Source organism: Lutra lutra, chromosome 3 (assembly GCF_902655055.1).
Source record: "Lutra lutra chromosome 3, mLutLut1.2, whole genome shotgun sequence".
Taxonomy (NCBI): domain Eukaryota; kingdom Metazoa; phylum Chordata; class Mammalia; order Carnivora; family Mustelidae; genus Lutra; species Lutra lutra.
Genome location: NC_062280.1, coordinates 163,731,452 through 163,748,198, shown reverse-complemented (window position 1 = coordinate 163,748,198; position 16,747 = coordinate 163,731,452). Strand labels below are relative to the sequence as shown.

Below are 16,747 nucleotides of genomic sequence, written 5' to 3'. Positions count from 1 at the left end.
CTCCCAGAAGCAAAAACTTAGAGTTGGAAGTAAAGAAGAGAATTTTGTTAAGTAACCATAGTCCAAAAACATTTCCCTTTACAAAATTAACTTCCAAATAAGGCTTGAGTTAGATATAAATATATTTAGATTAGCATTGGTGAAATATTTCACCTTGATTTGTTTTTTATACTTCCATATTATACCTAGAATCTCCTGAAAAAAATTTTTTTTTAAAGATTTTATTTATTTATTTGACAGAGAGAAATCACAAGTAGGCAGAGAGGCAAGCAGAGAGAGAGGAGGAAGCAGGCTCCACGCCGAGTGGAAAGCCCGATGTGGGGCTTGAACCCAGGACCTGGGATCATGACCTGAGCCGAAGTCAGCGGCTTAACCCACTGAGCCACCCAGGCGCCCCTAGAATCTCCTGAAAATTTATATTCTCTACCAGGAATATCACTTTAACAGTAGACTTCAACATTTAAAACACAGGTACAAAATACAAAAATAATAACTCAGCTCTGAAATATTTGCCATATATATTATGAGATTTAAAATAAAATGTTAATTATTGCTAAGAACAATCCAAAAAGAAGAGCTCATATCTCTAATTTAAAGATTAACAAAGTGAGAGTCAAAGAGGTTAAAGGATTTTCACAAAATCACAGAGCTAATAAATGATTAAGCTTAATACAAACAACCTTCAAAATGTATGATCTTTCTTCTACCAACATGCTTCATCGTCATTTAACATGAAAGCAGAGTCATTTCCCCAACTTTATTTAATTTAGCAGTTATTGAAATATAATCAATAAGGTATAATCAATAGGCTATACATAAAAGTGAGACAAGATAACCCCAAAGAAAGAATTGCATGAAATGATTTAGGAAATTAATTACTTCTACAGTCCTCTTCTTTTACATTACTCTTGAAATCAATACAAATATAGAAAAGTATTACAATTATGTTAAAGCAACATCTTTACTAATTGGTATCCATCATATTTTAAGTACATAATAGTAGAATATAATTAAAGTAGGAAATGCATATAATGGTACTTCATAAGTAATCTGGATATTATGTATTTATAAGATATTTAGTATACATATTGTGTCTCAGAACGAGGATTTAAATAAAGTTTAGCAGAATCATGGGTAAAGGAGGGACAGAATCTTACTAAAAGCATGGGAAATCTTACAGAACGCTTCCTTTTTTGCATTAGATCTGAAAGGAACAGAATTTCATCCGACGAGCTGAGGTACAGAATGTTAAAGTTCAGGAAACATATGGGTAATGATAATAATACATCAAATGATAAGGGATTTGGAAATGCAATGAAATTAAGCCTGGACTGGTGGAATGAGGCCAGGTTATGGAGAGTCACTGTGCAACAGCAGAGTCCATAAGACAAGTGTATTAGCAAGAAAGCGCCTGAGCATGTTTGTGTTAGCATGATTTTTCAGGGGGGCACTGTGAAGAAGACAAGACTGCAATATGAGAGGCTGCTGGTGCACACTGGCCGTGTTATATTAGGTACTCTGGGGAGTACATGTATAAAACACAGACCCTATTGCTACAGAGTTTACAATCCATTTGGGAATGCAAGACATTAACATTCAGAAAATAGACAACAGTGGAAATTTTCATAGTACACCAAATTTGTCAATTCGTTCATTTACCAAAATGTTTTGAACTTTAAATATGTGTTAGGTGTTAACACATAACCAGGCAGGTGTTAGGTTAAGCCTGTATATGAAGCCTGGGTATGTCCCTGTCCCTTGTCAAATTATAAACAAATGAGGAAAGAAGTATATTGGCATTTTATGTAATTTGGATTACACATATTTGTTTTTATGTTCATTACTAACATCCTGTGTGTAATTGTATATCTTTGAGAATAGTTACAAGCACCCTGGGAGAAACTGGTTGTCCTGAAAATTACATTGAGTCTCATTTATTTTTTAATCATCCTATCATTCGTTAAAGGAGAGCAGCTAAAGGGTATCATCCGGGAACATTTACTTTTTAGTATTTCTATGTCATTAAGGAAAGTGAGCTTGAAACCTCAATATGCTGATATTATCATACACAATAAAGTGTATTGTGTGTGTTTCAGTAGACCCTGGCTGTGATACAGTAGAGAGCAATATTTGAGTCGGACAATTGCTCAGATATTAACATCACCAACTGAATTTATGATATCTTTGCCAGTGGTCGGATAGGATATCTTAAATTCTCAGTTTCTGTTGTGAAAAATTTCAACAAATATTCTTATTTGCCAAATGGATGGCTCTTGATTTGTCTGCCATATCGAACAATAAAATCTACATCTGGTTCTTTCAATACTTCCTCCATGATGTGTGTCCCATCTCTCTGGTTTTGTATCAATGGCCGTATTTACACATTGGCATCTTCCTTACATTTATCTAGATAGTGGGAAAGATTTTTTTAATGGCATTATCACTTGTCTCTGCACATAGTCCCTACAATGATCTAAAAACTGGGGTTAGTGGGGCGCCTGGGTGGCTCAGTGGGTTAAGCCGCTGCCTTCGGCTCAGGTCATGATCTCAGGGTCCTGGGATCGAGCCCCGCATCGGGCTCTCTGCTCAGCAGGGAGCCTGCTTCCTCCTCTCTCTCTGCCTGCCTCTCTGCCTGCTTGTGATCTCTCTCTGTCAAATAAATAAATAAAATCTTTAAAAATAAATAAATAAATAAATAAAAACTGGGGTTAGAGTAATCTAATTAGAATACAATTCTAATGATGCCACTCTTCTGTATAAAAGCCCTCCTCAGAGTCTCACATAAAATCAATACTTTTTAAACTGCCTTCTATATCTTGCTTGCCCTCCACCCCACATTTTTTTTTTTCAACTCTATCTACAACCTTTTTCTTTTAACAACAGTATTAGTTTGGGTTCACTAAGCAACAGATGTCAATAATGCATGGGATTGGCTGTTCAAGAGGTTTATTGGAGAAAATAGCCTTGAAAAATCCAGAGGGTGAAACAGATTTCAGACCAGCATGCTTGACCTATCTTCTGTGAAGGAAAAAGGGGAGGAAGGAGTATTGGGATTGGGTAGAGAGAGCCTCAGACTGCAACCCTATTCCAAAAACAGTTTGGCCAGCCCCAGAGGGACTCCAACAGGCAAATCTTTGATACAGAGAGCCCCATGTGTTGCAGGAATGGGCCCCTGTTAGCACCTTCACCATGCACAATCACTGTCTGGGAATGGTTGGAAAGAAGTGTGGCCTCTGTGGATGCACTCAATCGTCAATTATAGGTGGGCACATTTTTATGGTTGGCTCAACAACTGATTAAAGTTGCCATTCAGAGCCCGCTTTTTACTTATGTGTTATGCTCAAGTGACTCCCTTCTCTTACAATGTCTTGCATCTGTGTTTGTGAAAATTATAGCCAACCTTTAAACCACAGTTCACTTGCCTCATCTTCTGTGATATCTTCTCTAATCACCCAGTTACAATCCACTGCCTCTATAACACTTTTCTGTATTACCTCAATTGTAATTTTTGCCTTAAAAGCCAACAGTGCCTCGCTACAAGGGAAGCTGGCATTTAGAAGGATAGCACTTCAAAATCTATTGTGATTGCCTATTTTTGGATGTGTACGACATTCTTACTTTAGACAATGACAAAGTATTACATGAAATCATCCCAATGATTTTCATAAGAGGAAACATATATTCATTGAGCAAAATATTTAGAGAGGGCACTTTTTGTGAAAGGTTTTCAATCAGTATTTTAAACTGCCTACAAGGAAACAAACATAGATGGAGTTCTCAGTAATAGAAACAAGGTAGACTAGCGGAGTGTATTTAAATCTTTAACTGATTTCATCAAAAGCCTTCTCCACATCCCCACTGTGATATTATAGACTAAAATTTGATGAGAAGACTTAGGGTCTTGATACATTGCTACCATATTCTTCATCATACTGAATGCTTACATAAGGCTAACTATTTGCCATATACTTTTCTAAGTGCTTTGCATGTATTATTCCATTCAGTCCTTGAAGCAACCCTGTGGGTTAGGTACCATCACATACCAATGTGATGTGATGTACCATCACATTGTACAAATCAGGAAACTGAGGTACAAGAGTCTAAGTAACATTTCTAAATCACATGGCCTAGATGTATTTTCATTTCATTTCATTTCTTTCTTTTCTTTTTCTTTTTCTCTCTTTTTCTCTGCCCCCCACACCCCAAACAGACAGAATGTGTTGATGGAATGGATGAAGAATTGATATTAGGAAAAGGATCCAATCAATACATCTTCATTTGAAAATATTTCCTGAGTCTTTCATTTTTTCTTCTATTAACTGCTACCACATCAGTATAAGACTCTCATCTGTCACATACACTATTGTGGACTCATCCATGCTCATTTCTCCACACCATATCTCACAGGCAATTTTTTGAAACATAAATGCAGTTTCATCATGTCTCTGCTTTAAAAAATTCAATAGTTTCACATTGCTCTTAGGATTAAAAAAAAAAAAAAGAATTCTTATTGGCGCATAAGGCCCCACATTGTGTGGTACTTTAACTCTTCAGGCTTACAGTATACCACACTGCCTGTCCCTTAACTCTCCAGTTTTCTTGCTACACAGGCCCTCTTGCAGCTCTTCAGACATACTCCTTTCTACTACTGATGCCTGCATACCAATGTTCCTTCTGCCTAGAATTCCTTAACCCCCAAATGAACCCTAATATTTCACCAGGTTTTAGCTCAGTCATCACTTTTTCACTCTGGAAAAGAAGCATTCCTTTCATCCTATGGACAGGTACTAAAGTAACACTTGTTTGCAGGCTTCATTGATTTACACCCCCGCCTCCCTGGTGCACTCTGTGAGGAAATGAACTGGCAGGAGTTATACCATAAATATTGGAAAAATGAATGAATGATGAAAGAATCCAAGAAATGAAAATAGTATAGTAGTAAAAGTGGATGTTGGCCGACTACTAAACTTCCACGACAACCTCAATTCTGTATGACCCCCTCACCCCCGACACACATGCACACCACACAACATGAATGAAAGATGCTAGCAACTTTTAAGGTAGGCAGATTACTGGTTGGAGACTTTCTGCCTAATGGTTCTAGTACTAGTGTCATTTTATACTGTGGCAGTCATTATCCATCTTGGCTGAGGATTCAGTCAAGTTCTCACCCTACAAAACTTTGAAATGTCTCTGTGGTTAGGCATCCTCTCAGCCCAATCATATAAGAATCTCTCTAATCAGACATTAGTATTTTTTCAAAGGTTCCCAGATGATTTCAGTGGGCAGCCAAGACTGACAATCACAGTCTCAGTTAAGGAAAGAATGGATACAATACATCAGTACAAAGTGTGTTTTCTTGGCAGAGCAAGGAAAAATAAAAATGTATCTTAAGCCTACATGATTTTGTAGGATTGCATGAAAAATATCCTTATGCAACATAGTCCATTTTGTCCTGCCTATGATCAACGTTTAAAAATCATATATTAGGGGCACCTGGGCGGCTCAGTGGGTTAAGCCTCTGCCTTCGGCTCAGGTCATGATCTTAGGGTTCTGGGATCAAGTCCCGCATCGGGCTCTCTGCTCAGCGGGGAGCCTGCTTCCTCCTCTCTCTCTCTCTGCCTGCCTCTCAGCCTACTTGTGATCTCTGTCTGTCAAATAAATAAATAAAATCTTTAAAAAAAAATCGTATATTAGCCTGTTAGTATTTTACATCATAATTATATAAGAAAGCATTTGTATATACTTTATATTATATGCATATATAATATTGGGTAAATTCTCACAAAGATTATATATATACACACATACATATATCACACATATACATACATATGTATATGCATTTATATTTAATATCACTGAGAAAACTTTGCAATGTATATAAAATATTTATAATTTTATTTCTCTATTTCTCCATTTCCAGTTATGTATGTTGTTTTCATTTAATTTTTTGCACAGAACAAAAATCCCTAAATGAACTATTATTTAAGGATTCATTGTTTCTGAAGTAAAACTATTTGATAATACTAGAATTAAATCACCTTAATCGTTAGTTATAAGTATTTACGGTGCTACTATATCCTTGATGGTTATTTTTAAAAACAGTTTAGAAAAGAAGATTAAGGGGCGCCTGGGTGGCTCAGTGGGTTGGGCCTCTGCCTTCGGCTCAGGTCATGATCCCAGGGTCCTGGGATCGAGCCCCACATAGAGCTCTCTGCTCAACAGGGAGCCTGCTTCCCTTCCTCTCTCTCTGCCTACTTGTGATCTCTGTCTGTCAAATGAATAAATAAAATCTAAAAAAAAAAAAAAGAAATGAAGATTAAAATAAATAATAATTAGTAATATTATAGTAATTTATTTGACACAATTATTACACCAAAAGAAATTTAAATGTATTATTATTCACTTAAAATAAATATTCTCTACATAGACAAAAGGAAATCTCATTTTTTATAAGAGAATGCTTTTCCAAGTTATGTAATTAATGGTAAAAATGCAACAATAAAGCAATATTAAGAACTGGCTTTATGTTATCACAATTTTTAATTAAAATGTGGTGTCTTTAATTTGGAAAAGTTTAGAGCTTCAGATAAATTTAACAATATTTTAAATGGATGATATTAATAGGTGTAGAGAAGAGTAATAATTTATTTTTCAGGAGAACAAATTAAGTGTCTGGTTGTATTGGTATGGAAGTAGTAAAATAAATATTTTGAGGTAAATTATGTGAGCAAAATTAAATTTTTCTTTTATTCTTAAAATACTCATTTATTTATTTTTAGAGAGAGAGAGATTGATTATGAATGGGGGGAGGGGTAGAAGGAGAAGGACAAGGAGACTTCGCACTGAGCACAGACCAAATACCAGGCTGTATCCTAGACCCTTGATCATGACCTGAGACAAAAAAAAAAAGCATCTAACAAGAGTTAGATGCGTAACTGATTGAGCCACCCAGGTAACCCTATATGGGAAAATTTTAATAAATATTTTATAGCAGAAGTCTTAAGGGGAATAATATATGCAATACCTATAGTTTAAAATATGTAAATAATTATGCATTTTGAAAAAGTACAATTTGGTAATATAAAGCATTAAGAAGACATTTTGAAATCCTTTATCAGAAGTAATCATGCAATTACAAAGCTTGAGACGTTCAAAAAATATTTCAATTAAATTACTATTTTTTTTAGTTCAGGCTTAATAGTTTTACTGAACAAAGCACAGAAAAATATTTTTACACTATTAACCTTGCTTTACTGAATCTGTAAGATATTTTTGGCAAACATAAGGAAGAAATTGAATGTATCACTCCAATTTTGAAATTATTCTGGTCTACTATTCATCACAGCTGCAAAAAATATGCAAATTACATTGTAAGGCATCCAGAGTTCATAAATCTGTGGCATTTATATATGTTACACTGTAGGACTGAAACATGTTTATAAAGTCAAATAATCTCAAATAGTTAAAAAAAAACAAATCATAGATCAATGAGTTTTGTAGGCTATCTATTTGATTAAGTAGTTATCAGATTATATTACAACTTGTAATACTCCAGAACCTATTTTGAAAGTGAACAATAAACTCCGTCTTTCCAAGTCCAATAGAAATTTATTTGTATTTGGTCAGAAATATGGAAGTGGATGATTACCCCATCCCCCCTATAAATACTCTCCACTCTTAGTTTTCAGATACTGAAAGTTTCTGGCTTTCCTTCCACCTGTCTGGTCATTTCTTCTCTCTTTCATCCTCTTTTCTTTTAATTGATATTGAAGCCACTCAGGGCTAGATTCTGGTCTCTGTTACTTTCTCTCTTAATACTATTTTCTTAACTGACCTTATCTGATTCTATGCGTTTAAATGCCATGTCATGGGTGCCTGGGTGGCTCAGTGGGTTAAAAGCCACTGCCTTCAGCTCAGGTCATGATCCCAGGGTCCTGAGATCGAGCCCCGCATCAGGCTCTCTGCTCAGCGGGGAGCCTGCCTCCCCTTCTCTCTCTCTCTGCCTGCCTCTCTGCCTACTTGTGATCTCTGTCTGTCGAATAAATAAATAAAATCTTAAAAAAAAATGCCATGTCATTGCTGGTATGTCCAAAAGTTAGACATGTATACTTGAACTGAGTTGAACTTCTGACATGTGTATTAAGCAGCCTTTTTAAATGTTCCACTTAGATGTCTAATAGTCCCCTCAAACATGGTATCTTCAAAATATAGTTCTCAAATTTTTCAATCAATTTATCTATCTGTGAATTGTCCTTTTTATTCATTTACTCAGATTCAATCCATTAGCATGTTCTAGCAACAAATATCCAGAGCCATAATAAATCTCAAATATTTCTACTTCTCTGTATTTACTCCTTAACCTACTAGTGAAACCCACCATCTTCTCCTTTTTGGATAACTGCAGTTTTCTCCTAATCATCTCTCTAGTGCCACCTAAACTGACTCCAATTCATTTGCTACAACACAACCAAAATAAATATCATGGTGATCATATACCTCACGGATAAACACTTCAGTGATTTCCCTTTGTCCTTACAATAAAATCCAAATTCGCTAGATTTGTTATAATGATCTGGCCCTTTCTGATGGATATATCTTTAAAAACTTTATTGATGTTTAAAGTTTATCTTGATATAATTAATTATTATTGAGACAAGTGAATGATTATACATATGTCTACAAAAAGCCCATAAGATATATCCATATCCTTTGGAAATTGCCTCCAAATATTTACAACTTATTCATCCTTTCTGAGCCCTATCTCTTACTTTGAGCTGTCTAGAGAAAGATCAACATCCAAAGTCTATGCCCTTCGATTTTGGCAATCACTAAGTCAGAACCCTATACTTCACATGAATATCTATTTATTGGTGTGTGTACAATAGCATCCCTAAGTTAAATATATGTATGTGAGCAATTTGATATTCTAATACAGTATCCTGTATTAAATTATAAAATATGTGTGAAGGACTTGCTTACTGTGAATAATATACTTATTCCATTTTAGTTAAGTATTCATTGACCAGTACGTATGAACTCAGCACAGGAATGGACTTTGTTTCCCTTGTTAACCTCTGTGTTCTTGGCCCTGTGTGGTACTAAGAACAATTCCTAACACATGACAGACATTCAAAAGAATGAGTAAATGGATGAATGAACACAGGGTCATTTATTTTCAGGTTTGTGTTGAAAGACAATTCTCCATGGGTCTCTAACATTTTTGCACAACTTTCAAGCAAGGCACCAACTGCCCAAAAGGATATTAATATGATAGAGAGAGTTCCTCTTTCCTAAGTGAAAGGCAGACATGCTTAAGTGTGAAGATAATGTCTCCTTCTGTAGTAATAGGCATGTAGGTTTATTGCTCATTGAAAATTATTTCCTTTCTCATAATACAATCCACTGCATGTTCAAGTTCCAATTGACCCTTGTCAAGGCAAAAAATGCATTAGACAAATTTAACAAGCCAGGAAGAATTTATTCAAGGCTATTGCAACATGGAAGAGAGGACAGAATTGAGGCTGAACTCTACCTCACCAAAACAAAACGGTAGTTTTTTTAAGAGCTCTGGTAGGCACAGGGGATCATAGGCAATCTGTGTTTGCTAATTGGCCTTATCCAAAGGTAAGGCAAATTTTCTATCTTCATGACAAGTTTTACAACCTGAAGCAAGGTACCAACTGAAGTTAGGCTCTCAATATCTTTCTTGATGCTTACATTTCAAAGAAATAATCCCCAGGTCCTTGAGAAAAAAGTCCTGGGTTGTAACATGAGTAGGAGGCATTTTAAAGATTTCCATCTAGAAAGGACAGAGAAATAATGTGCAATTACACATTTTCTAAAATAAATGCTCTAAGGAAAATGAGGTCAGGGCCCTAGAAGCAAGAAAAATCCTGTCTAAATTTTGGTCAAGCTGAGGGAAATGTTAGGATCATTTTGGTCATCCTCTTTGGGTCACCCTATTGGAACCAGGGCTTGAAGAGCAAGCGAAAAAAAAAAAAAAGTTGATACTATTGCAGGTGGTACAAGTAATGAACTACCTTTCCCTTCTGACCTGGAGTCTCATGTTTTCTACCAATATCCATAAATTTATGGCAGTCTAACTCTTCAGCTGGCAAGTAAGGTAAAATCGCAGACTCTTCAAAGCCCTTGACAATCAGACTTTGAACTTGGGAGGAAATTTTATCAGAATTTCTCTCTATATAATGAAATCATTTCAGCCAATATTAACATGATATTTAAATATTTAGCAAACGTTAGCATTTAAGAAAATTCATCTGTAAAGAAGTGGGTATACTGGAAAAGCAATATATATGAGTGTGTGTGTGTGTGTGTGTGTGTGTGTGTGTGTAATCTGCTTCTATTGATGACTCAATATTAATTTAATTACCTATGTTTAGTGATCTCAGTTTATAAAATGAAATGCATCATAACCTTTAGTTAACTTTATCATGAAGTTAGTAAGAAGCCAAAACACAGAAAATCCTACCCTGAATTTCAAATTGATAATATTACATTGCTTTAATGTAACATCGCTTAAAGTAATAAACTACTTTAAGCTGAAGTGTAGAAATGTTCTTCAAAAGTAGAGGCACAGGGGCGCCTGGGTGGCTCAGTGGGTTAAAGCCTCTGCCTTCAGCTCAGGTCATGATCCCAGAGTCCTGGGATCGAGCCCCACATCGGGCTCTCTGCTCAGCCGCGAGCCTGCTTCTTCCTCTATCTCTCTGCCTGCCTCTCTGCCTACTTGTGATCTCTGTCAAATAAAATAAATAAAATCTTAAAAAAAAAAACTTTAAAAAAAAAGTAGAGGCACAATATGTGTCATCTCTGATTTTTAGAATTTACCTCTTCTTAGAGACATAAATAAGGAAATTCATTTTCTTTTATAAAGCATCTAGATCATATGAATTTTTGGTTCTAAATTTTTGTCACTTTAACAAATGGTATGATTAATAGTAAATAGTTTCTATCCCACTGCTATTGGGTGATGGCTAGAGCTTACTCTGAATTGCATCACAGTTTTTGCTACTAATCTGATTTTTTAAATCTCACTGAGAAACAATCAGTCCATTCAGTTTCCATTTCTCCTGTTTTAGGTGTAACAGTACTTGAAGGTCCTATTTATGCTGTGGGAGGCCATGATGGCTGGAGTTATCTGAATACAGTGGAGAGATGGGACCCCCAGAGTCAGCAATGGACATTTGTAGCCAGTATGTCCATTGCCCGAAGCACAGTTGGTGTGGCAGCATTGAATGGCAAGTGAGTAGATTTTTCTTCCTTTATCTGAGTAAGTATCCTTTGCATAAGTATCGTTTTTAAAATAACTTTTAGTAAGCTGACTCAATGAAAAGCTCTTTAAATATTTTAAGATTGCTATTTTTTTCTTTAATTCAGTCATCATGGATAATTGACAAATCAAGACTGCGTATTTTTCTGGTTGTCTCACCATATAAAAGAGAATTCAAAACTTCCCATTAATTGCCAGTTAAAGCAACATTGAATATATTTCATGAAAATTATTTCCACTGGAGATCTGCATATTTACATACTTTATGGTAAAATTACCTGAGGAGCATTCAAAATGCTACTAAATGTTTGGTGCCTAGTATGTATTTTTTGTGTGATTATACTAGTGTGTCCACTTTCCACCATTTTCATTCCTATCATCCTAAATCAAGAATTTTTCGTTTAAATACTGTTGAAATTTGGAGCCAGATAATCCTTTACTGGAGGTGAGGCTCTGTCCTGTACACAGCAGGATGTTCAGCAGAATTCTGGGCTTCTCTCCACTAGATGCCATCTCTGTCTCTATTCCAGTATGACAAATAGACATTGCCTCATATCCTATAGGGATGACAAAATACACTCCGTCTAACTCCCATGAGAACCTCCTCCCCTACACAAAGTTAGTAACACATGGGTCCTGAACAACTGCCAGTGTTTCCACTCTGGTTTCCCTACTTCTCTTTCCCTTACCATCCACTTGCTAAAGCAGTCAGAACAATTGTTTTACAAATACAGATCAAAGGTTATTTCTCTTCAAGGTCTTCTCTTTGCAAACCAAATAGAGAGCCTATCTTCACCAAAAGAGATCCATTGGATCTTGCCCCCACCTAGTCTACTTTTTTCTTTCCTCTTTGCTTCAGCCTCAAATATGGCCAGTTCTACCCCCTCAGTCCCTTTGAATTTGCATTTGGCATCGAAACCATCCATTTTGGCAGTTTTATTGAGACCGCTCAGAACCATCAGCACCAGCAGACTGGCCCCTTCTCCCGAGACCTCAGGGTTCCAGTGTAAGGGTCCCTCTTTCATGTCACAGACACCAACTCTTGCTAAATAGTGGCCCAGTAGCAGATGTATGGGCTTCAACAACATAAGTTCCTCCTCCAAACGTCAAAATCTTAATTATTATAATCTATTCTTTTTGTTCCTCTGTACTTGGGGTGGGAGTTATTTCCTTTAGTTGATACATTTATGATGTAGGATTGGTAGGAACAGTATCTCAGACAAAGAAAAACTGCCAAATGGGATGATCTCAAGGTTAACTGAGTGGTTTCAATAAGGCTTATTTTTGTAAGTGTTAAGAACCGCCAAGTGGATACAAAAAGAAAGGACGGGTGATACTCATAGGAACATGAAAAAAACAAAAAGGAGCAAGACCCTTCCCCTAGGGGAGGCCTAGCCCCTAGTCTTTTCATTACTTTCTTGCATGCATTACTGCCAAAAATGGAACCAGGTGGCAAATCAGAAAAATGCTTTGCAGAATTATAGCCCCAACATCAAAAAGTACAGTATAGAAGAGATAATGTGAAAGAATGTGAGGACAGCTTAATAACTGAAATATACATCATGAAATTCAAAGTGTTGGTCACCTGGGTGGTTCAGTTGGTTAAACGTCTGCCTTCAACCCAGGTCATGATCCCAGGATCCTGGGATCCAACCCCACATCAGGTTCCCTGCTCAGTGGGGGGCCTGCTTCTCCCTCTCCCTCTGCCTGCCACTCCCCCTGCTTGTATTCTCTTTCTCTCTCAATCTGTCAAATAAATAAAATCTTTTAAAAATTTTCAAAATGTATGCTTTTTGAAATGTGTGCTTTAAAAAAAACAAAGAAAATCAAGAAAATCCTTACCAGGGTACAATCTGATGTCTACTTTTCTATAACTTAATACTTGGAGATTCATTTTAATAAACTCAACTAGGTCTTTCTTTTACTTAGGAAAGTTTTTATGCATTGAGAATTTTTAAAAAATCGTTCCCCTTCCCATTAGTATGCGTTCATGTTGGTGATTCTGTGTGTGTTCCATAGCCATAAATTCCTTTTCTCCCTAGTAATTTTATTTCTTTTCCACTTAACCTGAGATTTTTTTTTTCTATATCGCAAATTCAATCATTGCCATTTTGTTTATGGACTTTATTATCTCCAACGCAGACTTAAATTTTTTGTATTTTAAATTTCCTTATCTGATAACCCTATCTGACACCTTTCTTTCCTATCTATTTCATATCCATCTTACTTCAATTGAGTGTGCTGTCTTATCATCTTATCTTTAAAAACTTTTGTATCATGAAGTGTACATTTTCTTAAATTGTTTTTGGAACACAATTTACTTATTTTTCCTAGAAATCGCAAGTCATAAAATACACATTTTTTTAAAAGTATCAATTGCTTAAATAGTAAGATGTTCTTATGTTATGAAAAGACTTCTTACCTGTGCTCTGTTGTTCTTTGTTTTGTTTTCTATGTACTCCTTGTGATTTGTCCTGTGACAGGCCATTAAGTCTTAATTTCTCTCATGGTCAGTATGTTTAATTGTTCTCAAAATCCTACTCTCAAATATTTTGTTTGAAGTTTAATTAACATCCATAGCCACTAATGTTTCATATTAGATGAGAAAGGAAAGATGGAGCAGAATCATGGAAAGGCAAAGCAAATTGCTACCTGTCAATTCAGTTTCTTTCTTTTTTTTCTTTTTTTTTGGTAAGCTACATTTCTGTAGCATAGTTATGTGTATCAAACTTTCTAACTCTCTACTAGTATTGTCTTCAGTATCAAATAATGTCTATCTATACACATTCCTGCTGGATTCTTTTTGGGTACAGTTAAGAAAAATCCAGAGTCCTACTATCACTGATGCTTTGTGTAGGAGAGTGAAAAGAGTTAAAATTATATGCATTTCTTCAATGCACAGTGGTAGAGTGCTATGTAAAAAGTGGTTAGAGGTGCTCCTTCAATAGCTTCCAAGTTATATGGAAATTTGTCAGAAGAGGAAATTGAAGCTTAGCTCCTCCTTCCATCTCATCTCATTTGAAAATTATCTAAAGGAAAATTCTTACAATTGTTTCTATGTGAACTAATACATCCCATTCCCCACTCCTCTCAACAGATTCTTAAAAATTCTGTTACCAAAAAAAAAAAAAAAATATATATATATATAAATATATATATCATATATATATGATATATATATTTATATATATATATATATATATATAAAATTCTGTTACACCTTTTAATAGCAATCATAGGAGATATTTTTTCATTTGTGTTAATATGGTCATTTTACTCAATAGAGAATATGTATTATTAATAACATTTTCTCCTATATTTACTTTTTCTTTTAAAAGAACTATTTTTCTTTAAGCATTACAATATTTTTACTTAAAAAGCACCTATTTTGGAGATAGTAAAATTTCACATTACTCAACATTAAGTATATATTTTTTTAAACTTTCTTGGAAGCAAATCTATTCACGAATAGTAAAACTTACCATAATAAAATGAATATTTCTCTTGGATGCTAATGTCCATAATTCCTGTGCAAGAAAGCATAGGTCTTTTTTGCCTTTTTGCTTTTCCTGTTATTTATTTATAAGAAATAGTCCATTTGTTTATTAGTGACTTTTCCTTACCACTTATATTTGATGCTAATGGATTCATTCCTTGCATTCTTTAGAAAATGTATATCTCATTGATAGAGCAAATCTGTTCAACAGAGATGACAAATATCTACTCCTTCATTATCTTATTCATTTGCTGCATTATTCTGTTATGTATTCTGTAACATACATGCACCTCTCTCTATTAAAGTTTTAATACATTGCTTATCTTATTCTAGATCCCTAATAATTACCTTACATTATAGCTTTGTGAACTTTCCCTAATACTTTACTTTGAAATATCTTAATATTTGTGTATTTTGTTACAAATCTTCTCCGAACTCAATCAGAAAAGGGTGGGATAAAAATCTAGCAAATCAAATATTTAATGGACAGTTTTATACACATTTTCACATGTTATTATAACTAAATTATCTTTCCACTTTCTTCTAATGCACCCTTCAAGTTGGCTTTTAAATTGGCTATCCACGGAATTCATTATTTGGATTGTTTTTCTTGTCCTTGTATTTTTTGGTCAGCTAGGTTATGTAATATCTTAAGAAATCCTCTTTTACTCTAATACCATTCTTCATAACAAATATCACAGTGGGATAGCATTTAATCTTAGTTTTTATTCTTGAAATTGTCACATTTTAAATGAGTACATTTTTTTCCAAATTTAAGCCTATTCTACAAAAACATTTTAAATGATTTAAGTTTCAAACAGTCTTTTTCCTTTAAAATCAAAATAGTATAGCTCTCTTTTGAGTATCTTTTTTTTCTCCTGGGTGTGATTTAATGACCTCAAAATTCTGTGGTTTGATGACTATCTGTTAATGTCTAGTTGCTTTTCCTGTTTTACTCAGAGAGAAACATAATTACTAGAAAGTGACCTTTCACGTTCAGACCCGTAGCAGAAAATTGTTTCAACATCACCTTCTGACAGTTGTTTATCTTTTTCTCATCTCTACTGACATGATTTTTTCCTCTTGTTTGCTTTCACATCTCACTAATGTGTCATGGGAACCTGACTGTTGCCTCCCTAAAGATTGTTTTGAACAATTCTCCCAATTAAGACAAATAAAAGCCAGTGAACAGCCCTCTTAAGTTTAGATTCTTTATGACACCATTTGTTATAGAAAAATAAGAAATTGGTTCCTGAGTCACCTGAGTGGCTCGGTGGGTTGAGTCTGCCTTTGGCTCGGGTCATGATCCCAAGGTCCTGGGATGGAAGCCCTGCCTCAAGCTCTCTGCTCAGTGGGGAGCCTGCTTCTCCCTTTCCCTCTGCCTCTTCCCTCCCTCATGCTCTCTCTCTCTCTCTCAAATAAATAAGTAAAATCTTTAAAAAAAAAAGAAAATAAATTGGTTCTTGGCTTAAAATTAATAAGTGTATTCTGATAAATTCAAGGGCAAAAATTGTATCAATTTCATGAAACATTTTGGTTTAGTCTCCCAATAAGACAGAGTAAGCTAAGTGGTAGATACATCATATGCCAGCACAGCCAACAGACTTACTTGATAAATGGAAAAAAACCAACAAAACAATGGGTAGACATTGTGCTGTGGTGATTGGCCATACAAAACCTTAGAATCCCCAGCTATCTGTACCAGTGATTCTTTTTGCTTTTTCTTTGCTTTCTGCTTGATTCTTTCAAACTTTGTAGCTAATAGGTCATTCTGTTTGCTTCTCTTTATTTCCTGAGTTAGTTCAAAAAGCAGATACTGATACTGCTTAAGCACATCCATAAATTGGCTTGAATTTTAATAAATGTATGTGACAGACCCTTGAGAACCTGCAAAACAGACAAAAACAGTGGGGTTTGCTTCATGATTCACTATGGTTAAACTGAGTCCGCTTATGCAT

General features: G+C 35.1%; 1 protein-coding gene across 1 annotated transcript in view; it reads left to right on the top strand.

Moving 5' to 3' along the window:
- Positions 1 to 16,747, top strand: part of KLHL1 (kelch like family member 1) — a 376,159-nt gene that overhangs the window by 318,716 nt on the left and 40,696 nt on the right. Inside the window, exon 8 of the mRNA XM_047720111.1 lies at positions 11,103 to 11,265. Coding sequence (XP_047576067.1) covers positions 11,103 to 11,265 — 163 coding nt within the window. The remainder of the gene's footprint in view (positions 1 to 11,102; positions 11,266 to 16,747) is intronic.